The 8,162-nt window shown below is 49.7% G+C and overlaps 1 protein-coding gene across 2 annotated transcripts; it reads left to right on the top strand.

The window, feature by feature from the left end:
• The first annotated feature begins 211 nt into the window (after positions 1 to 211).
• znf839 (zinc finger protein 839) lies at positions 212 to 7,526 on the top strand. Of its 2 annotated transcripts, none has more exons than XM_076107252.1 (11): positions 212 to 773; positions 1,991 to 2,176; positions 2,843 to 3,856; positions 4,011 to 4,136; positions 4,310 to 4,423; positions 4,513 to 4,605; positions 4,790 to 4,936; positions 5,037 to 5,141; positions 5,305 to 5,392; positions 5,807 to 5,924; positions 6,018 to 7,526. In XM_076107252.1, the coding sequence occupies exons 1-11, from the start codon at positions 447 to 449 to the stop codon at positions 6,580 to 6,582; spliced, it is 2,883 nt and encodes a 960-aa protein (XP_075963367.1). In that variant the 5' UTR covers positions 212 to 446; the 3' UTR covers positions 6,583 to 7,526. The 2 variants fall into 2 exon arrangements, with proteins under 2 accessions (XP_075963367.1, XP_075963368.1); XM_076107253.1 differs by lacking the exon at positions 212 to 773 and adding an exon at positions 1,316 to 1,477.
• Positions 7,527 to 8,162: the final 636 nt, after the last annotated feature.

The raw sequence follows: 8,162 nt of genomic DNA, 5'->3' as shown, positions 1-8,162 counted from the left end.
TTATTTAATATTCTTTACTGTTGTATTACTTATTTATACTTGTTTGATCTTGTTTTTACTGTGTCTCTTGTTTGCACTATACTGAATATATAATTATATATAATTGTTTAAACATGAATACAAACATACATGGCCACTAAAGCGGATTCTGATTCTGAGGTTTTTAACGTTGAAACTCAGAGAGTCCGGTCCGGTGCTGAATTCCAGTCCGGGAGTTCCGCGCTCCCGCGTGCTGCTGACTGACTAAAGTTAGCTAGTCCTGAAGTAACCGTTAGCTAGCCGTTAGCTGCTGCTCGTTTCACCGCTAACGTCCATGTTGTCCTTCTTATTCAACGGCGCACACACGTTTTATAACGAGACATATATATCGGTGGTATCGATTGACCACCTGACTGGGAGCTAAGACTGAGCTAAGCTAACAGAATTTGTTAGCCTCGCCAGCCAAAATGGCGGACAACGAGGAGGACAGCGGTTCGTTGTTGCAGAGCTGCACCGAAGAACAGAGCATCCTGGTGGGCACAGACTTCACCAGCCTCGACACCACCACCATCATCTACGTGCAGCCGGACGGTAGCCTGCTGGAGGGCTCCGGGCTGTCCGCAGAGGAGCAGCGGGCTCTGCTGGACCAGCTCACCAAACAGCACCAGGTCGTCCAGGTCTCAGACTCCGAGGCCGCACAGCTGCTCCAGCAGAGCCAGCTGGTCAAAACCATCCCGGTCCACAACAACACGGCCCTGCTGGACCCGAGCCAGCTGCAGCAGGTCATCAACCAGGTGTGATGGAGAATGTTTTAATGTATTTATGAATATATACCTATGATTGATCAAATGGTGATTATGATCAATAAGGGGAGTGTGATGGGAAATGTTCCCTAGTACTCTTCAGAACCAGAACCGTTTATTGCCTAAATGTGTTGCACATACAAGGAATGCGACCTGGTGGATAGTTAATAACATCCAACATTCAACACAGTGCACAAAATAGAAACATCAAAATGTACTATAAAATATAAAATATAGTGCACAAACGAATAGATAACAGCACTTTAAACAAGTGAGATGTAAGTGAATGTAAAGTGTTCAGTGTGTTTAAATAGAAACATAGAAATATAGAAACATAGAAGAGATGTGCAGCGGAGTGGCCGGCAGACATCGTCCTGGGGATGACAGTCAGGGGGTCCTGGTCTTTGTTGATGAGCCTGACTGAAGACTGAAGAAACTGTTGATGTGGCGTGAGGTCTTGGTCCTGATGGAGGTCTTGGTCCTGATGTTGGTCTTGTCCTGATGGAGGTCTTGTCCTGATGGAGGCCTTGTCCTGATGGAGGTCTTGGTCCTGATGGAGGCCTTGGACTTGATGGAGGCCTTGGTCCTGATGGAGGCCTTGATCCCGATGGAGGCCTTGGTCCTGATGGAGGTCTTGTCCTGATGGACCTCAGCCTCCTGCCAGATGGAAGGGGCTCCAACAGTTCATGTCCAGGGTGAGAGGGGTCGGCTACAATCCTTCTTGCTGTGACTGAGCTTATGGGCCTCACTCACTAACAGAACCATATGTGTGACACATGATTGTGTACCGAGCTGAATGGTAACAAGACCACATGGGGTGTTTCTGCCTTTGCTTCATGAGAGGAAGTCGGTGAATGTGGGTGCAGTTAACCAGAGAATGTTCAGGTTAGTCAGAAACAGACGTGTTCGTGTGACAAGGCTCAGGTGAGATAAGAGGGGCTGAATGGAGGTGTCTATGGGCAGTTAGAACCTGTTGACCAGATGTTTTAGTGTGAACTCATCCTGCCCCCCCACCCTGTGCTCAGGTCCTTTATCAGCTATAGAGAGGCTCCACTCTCATCTCGTCCTCCTGCAGACTGCACTCTGTGTGACGACAGAGCCTTCTCTGCACAGACAATACAAAGACGGACTTCTTCTCTCAATGTTCCTTATTTCAGTGTTATAGGACTCACTCGGTAATATTAAATAGTTTTTTTTCCACCCCACAGGTCACCAAGTCTCAGCAGCAGGTCCACGTCCAGGTCCCCCAGCAGAAGGTCCAGGTCCCCCAGCACGGTCTGATCCAGCAGAACTTAAAGTCCACCAGCCAGAACAACGCTTCCCAGCAGCTCAAGAGTGTCGCCCAGCAGGTCGCCAAGCAGACCGGAAGCTCGGTGCAGGTGGTCCAGAAGAAGGTGATTCAGAAGATCAGTTCAGTTCATCCGGACTGTAGTGGATTCACCGTGTCCTGGTTCTGTTTGTGGTTCCCCAATCTGAGGGTCGGGACCCCGTAAGAGGTCGAGGATTAATCTGAGATCAGGAGAAAATATATTCGATAGAAGCAGGAAGACAGCTGGACGTTTACAGATGTTGAAAAGGTGTAAATGACACACCTGTAATCTGTCTACCCAATGAATGAACAAATGATCTTATTGTCGTGTCTGGTGTTTCACACGAGTCCTTTTATTTGCAGAACCTTTTTAAGGGGTTCTGTAGGACCGTTGATCTCATCCAAGACTCTTGAAATCACATGAAACCAGTGTGACAACAGTTTAAAGATTGATCCAGATTAGTGTGGACCTGGTCTAGAGACTAAAGGACCGCTTTCACATGAATCACAGAGATTTTATCTTTATTTTCTGGTATCAATCATGTTTACATTTCGAACAGATTCAATTAAAAACTGATGGATTAAACATTCTCACCACGACCTCCATGTAGGAGCTGTCCTGGAGCTTTCAGCTCTGTCGCATGATCATCATCATCCTGAGATCATGATGTCTTCCACGTGAAGCAGCTGTGTGTCACAGGTTCGATCCCTTTAGAGTTATCATCTGGTTTTTGGTTTTCTGTCCTTTCAGTCGGAGCCCGTCAGGATCCAGATCCAGGTTCCCCCCAAAAAGGAAGTGAAGTCTTTCTCGGCCCTCCAGCAGAAGAGTGTAGCAGTCAACAATCCGCAGGTGAAGCTGTCGGCCAATGGCAGCGTGAGCAGCGCTCAGATCATCCACATCCAGCCTGTGGTTGGTCAGCCGGGTCAGCAGTTCTTCCTGCAGCAGAACCCAGGGGACCCCCCCATCCAGCTGCTACTGCAGAGCCCCGCCCCCGTCATCGGGTCTCTGCTCCCATTGGTCCACAAGACCACAGGCCAGACAACATCAGCATGCACCACTTCCAGCCCGAGTCAGAAACCTGCAATGTCCCCCATCAGAGTCCAGACCCCCTCTATCGCCAAGACCCCGCCTAAAACCCCCGCTAACGGTACAGTGACAGTCGCCTGTAAGAGTCCAGGTAAACCACCTGCGGTCATACCAGCAGAGACCGCCACACCTGCTACTAACCGACCCACCGCTGTGGCCCCGCCGCCAGTGGTGAAGAACAGAGACAGGGAGAAAGAGAAGAAGGCGAAGAAGAGAGAGAAGAGGGCGCCAAAGGTCCAGACCAGATCTGGTCGAGTCTCCAGACCACCGAAGTACAAAGCCAAAGACTACAAGTTCATAAAGACGGAAGACCTGGCGGACAGCCACCAGTCCGACTCCGACGACTACTCCGACATGAGCGTGGAGGAGGAGGATGGCGGCAGGAAAGATGGCCCCGCCCCCGGCGTCTCTCTCACCTACAGCCACAAGTCCCGGTCCCACCGATGCCAGACCTGCGACAAGGCCTACATTGGTCTCGGAGGCCTGAACCGGCACTACAAACTAAACCCGACTCATGGGGAGCCCGCCGATCTGCCCGACAGCGCACCACACCCGCTCAGAGATGACGGCCAATCACAGGAGGCGAAAACGGGAGGTGTCAGAGAGGAGGAGGAGGAGAAGAGGACGACGACGACGACGACAACAGAGGACGAACCTGTTGACACGGCATCAAACAGAGTAGGAGACCAATCAGAGCTCAGCACTATTATTGACTGGTTAATTCCTCTGGTTTATTATTAACTAGTTTATTACTATGTGGTTAACTGAGTAGGTAACTCACGTCTGTCTGACTAGTAATTCACTAACTAATTTATTTCCTAACTGTCTTCAGGTGGAGGGGGGTCCAGCACCAGCTGTAGGACTCCGGGGCCTCAATCCCCGGGGCCCCGGCAGGCCCCGAGGGAGAGGGAGAGGCAGGGGACGGGGACGAGGACGATCACTGGGACCGCCTCCTAAAGTGAGTTCACTTATGAATCCATTTTTAATTGAACAACATTTTTAATTTGAATTTAACAATTGAAGATCCAGTGCAACAGTCCGACGCTGCGTCGCACCTGTACAGCAGCCGTTATGAACAGGCGCATTTGAACTCGGGCAAATAAACGGTTCATCTCATTGGTCGATTCTCAGGTGACGGGGGGGCTCGTCAGTAGGCAGGGCCGTCGCGGTCGACCTCCGAAGCTCGCCGTCGCCATGGTTACCGCCGAGCAGCAGGTGGAGAGGAGACGAGACAGACTGCAGGAGGTGAGAGAAGGAAGTGGAGAAGTGGACTTTGTGACATAATGACCAACATATGTGTTGTTGTTGTTTCCATAACGACCATGTGTTCACAGCTGGTGGAGCAGTGTGAGGATGAGGAGCTGATGGACATTGTTCTTCCTCGTTTGACCAAAGTGTTGAGTCTGTGGGAGGTGCTTCTGGCAAAGGTACGCACACAATTGTACATATACACTGCATATATATATAAATATATTGTAACACTGAAAGAAACCTCGTTTATAGAGTGGAGATAGAGTCCAGGTCTTCTTTCAGGTGTATTCCTTATCGGGTATTACTGACAAGAAGACATTTTTATTTAATTTGTATTTTGTGTCTTCTGATCGTTTCCAGGTGGAGGGCAGCGGTCCGGCTCGGACTCGGTTTCCAGACATTTACCGTGAGTTTGAGTCCCTGCAGGCGCAGGTGAGACAGGCGGCTCAGGATTACATCATCAGCCCGCAGGGCGGAGTTATACCGCTGGAGGTCAGGAACATCGAGGTAAGAAGTTCTACTGTGTTTTACTCTGGAGGTCGGAAGCATCGGCTGTGGGTTTTACGTAGCAGTATACAGACGACCTGTGTACTGTACTGTGTTTCAGGTTGCCAGGTCTCTGGGAATCCTGGACGAGGTGAACAGGATGAAGGTGGTTCCTGGAGCGTCTCCCAGCTCCAGTCTGACCAATAAGAACGTCCGATACATGGAGGTAAACACACCATCTTGTTCCTGTGTTGCACATGTCACATCAGAGCCTGATTTCAGAGACCTGGATCTGTTACCTGTTGTACTCTGATAGACACCAGGACTCTGTGGCAGCTAAACTCCTGATCCAGGTACACTCTGATTCAGTCAGAAACTGTGTTTCCCAGAATTCCAAGATGTTGCCGCCTTCAAAGAGATTCAAGATGGAGAACAGTGTTCCAATTCACCAGAATGGCATAGAGACGCACAGATCAGGTACAACTACTGCATCCGTACCGCACCCTACTGCATCCGTACCGCACACTACTGCATCTGTACCGCACCCTAATGCATCCGTACCGCACCCTACTGCATCCGTACCGCACACTACTGCATCCGTACCGCACCCTACTGCATCTGTACCGCACCCTAATGCATCCGTACCGCACCCTACTGCATCCGTACCGCACCCTACTGCATCCGTACCGCACCCTACTGCATCCGTACCGCACCCTACTGCATCCGTACCGCACTCTACTGCATCCTTACCGCATCCCTACCGCACCCTACCGTGTCCGTACCTCACCCATGTACCGCACCCCACTATATCTGTGCTCATTAATATAACTGTGGATCTACTATTTGAATGGGACTCGCATCCTGATTCTTTCTTTTCACTTTTCCTTCAAGGTGGGACCCCTGTGACCTCTGTGCCCTCCTCTCTGAAGTCCTGCTTGGTCTCCGTCTCTCCTCTGGTGATTTCAGCTGGATCCAAACTGCTGACCACCAGTGCCGACCCTGCCTCCAGGTGAGGTGACCCTGTCTGTGTGTAGAACAGGGTCATACATAGACCAGGTTTACATGGCTGGTCTGATCTGAATGTGTTTCTCTGATCCCTCAGCTCCTCTGGCTCCATCTCTGCTAAGACGCCCTCCACCCAGGCTCCGCCCCCTGCCATGCCCATGGAGGTGACCCCAGGTGAGGACCAGGGGATGGGGCCTCTGCAGACTAACGTCCAGGTGAAGTCTTTGCAGACAAACCAGGACCAGGTGTTGAGCAGCAGTGACATCACAGCCCAAATGAACGAGCTGGAGAAAGCTCTGGGTTCAAGTCCCAAGACCAACACAGACTCGAAGAAACCTGAGTCCAGCTCCACCCAGACACCCGAGTCCAGCTCAGTCCAGACAGTGGCTTCCTCTCAGCTCCAGCAGAGGGATTCCACCCTGTCCGAGTCCGGCTCAGCAGACCTCTGCGAGTCCAAAGAGCTCCAGGAGGGTCAAGAGATCTACATCCAGACCGAGGGCCTGACGGTCCAGATGGCAGAGCCCGGTGTAGACCGGATTGTGATTGTCAACGGGCCGGACGGGACCACCATGCACATCCAGACTCCAGAGGGGGTCCCATTGGAGGCGGTCCAGGCCCTGCTGGGCATCGAGGCTTCAGACGGAGCCAAAGCTCCTCAGTGAACCCTGAACCGAATCTCGACTGAGCAAGACCAGAATCTGACCTGAACCACATCAGGATGACAGGGAGTGACTGGATTTTTTAGGTGGTATTTATAAAAGGTGTACAAAGTACAAACTTGATATTATAACTGTGGGTGTAATGAACACAGCAGCCTGAAGGGGGCACTAACAGACTGCTGGTTTGGGGTTTCAGGGGTTTCTGTGAGCTCTACCCTGTTGAATATGTTTCAGTTTAACACCTGAGAACTAACGGGACAAACTGTTCCTCTAATCTCACACCTGGGTCGTTCCAGTCAAACTCCGTTAACGCGATGTCTCGATCCTTCTTCATCAGACCGAACTTTGCGTTTGAGAAACAAGTTGAAACCAATTTTGATTTTATTTTGTGGTCATATCTAATATTTACAGATATCCTGACCGTGGGACAACAGAGTCAACATCTAAACATGAGCGACATTATTTAATCGAGAGATGAGAGAATCAGTTTCCACTCAGCAACGATTAACGAGCAGACGTATCTATCGCTTCAGTTCAGTTCCTTTGTTGACTGGTTCGTTCAGTTCTCAGCTGATATGTCGGCAGCGGCTCCTCAGGAGGAGTCTGGTCTTCCTGCTGCTTTTTTAATGAATCTGAAGTGATTGTAAATTTGTAAACTAGTCCCCCCCCCCCCCCCCAGTGTGTCAGTAAATAAACATGTTCATTTCAAAATAGAAACTGATTAGTTGGCTGTTTATATGTAGGATATGAAAAACAAAGTTTAAAAAAAGTTGCACTATTTTATTACTTTTTATAAAACTGGACATTTGTACTTGTTTGAATCGACACGAGGACGGACTGTGAGTGGAGAAGATTAAACTGAAGTGATTTGTCATGTTGATCGTTGGCGTGCTGAATGCGCTAAACACATTTCATGTTCCTCCAATAAACTGATGTGATGAACTCTTCGCTCTGCTTTGATTTCACATGATGGAAGTTTAATGACTCATCAGAGAACACGAAGGACTCCATGTCCTCGGGTCTCATCTTCAGCAGATCTGTTTTACGTTTGGTTTTGTGGGAAGTTATACTACATTATTTGTTACTTTTGCACTCCATCACAACATTAAAAAATGTATTTGCATTAAATTCGACATTCTCTCAAAATGCTTTTGGGTTACTTTGCTTCAGATTTTATTTGGGTATTATAAAATCCCCACTTTAACATGGTGGAGGGGTTTGTGTAACCCTGAGAGTTGTGTTGTCAGTAGCAATAGCTACGTGGGCCCACCACTCGCAGGAAAAGGCATTGGGGTCAGCTGCAATGTGAGCCGGGCGGCATGCAAGGGTGGGAACCTGGGCGTGCTATTCTGTCATCGCAGACTACCTCTAGGGACGTGGAATGTGGTGGTGGTGAGTTGGATCAGATGGTAAGAAGGCTGCCGGACATGTAGCGAGGGTGAACTTGGAATGTGTGGCTGAGGACCCTGTGAGCAAGGTCTTCAACTCCCACCTTCGGAAGAATTTGTCTTGGATCCAGGGGAACGCTGGGGTCATGGAATCCAAGTGGGCCATGTTCAGAGCCTCCATTGTGGAAGCGGCTG

Source organism: Anarhichas minor, unplaced genomic scaffold (assembly GCF_050575085.1).
Source record: "Anarhichas minor isolate MPS153535 unplaced genomic scaffold, ASM5057508v1 ptg000038l, whole genome shotgun sequence".
Taxonomy (NCBI): domain Eukaryota; kingdom Metazoa; phylum Chordata; class Actinopteri; order Perciformes; family Anarhichadidae; genus Anarhichas; species Anarhichas minor.
The sequence above is the reverse complement of the archived record's forward strand: the minus strand, read 5'-3'. Positions and strand labels throughout refer to the sequence as shown.

Excerpts from the sequence above, each read along its gene's own strand:
- znf839 (XM_076107252.1), top strand. The coding sequence starts at position 447 with ATGGCGGACAACGAGGAGGACAGCGGTTCGTTGTTGCAGAGCTGCACC. Across the intron at positions 774-1,990 it reads TGCAGCAGGTCATCAACCAG|GTCACCAAGTCTCAGCAGCA; the intron begins GTGTGATGGAGA and ends TCCACCCCACAG. Across the intron at positions 5,142-5,304 it reads AGAACGTCCGATACATGGAG|AATTCCAAGATGTTGCCGCC; the intron begins GTAAACACACCA and ends TGTGTTTCCCAG.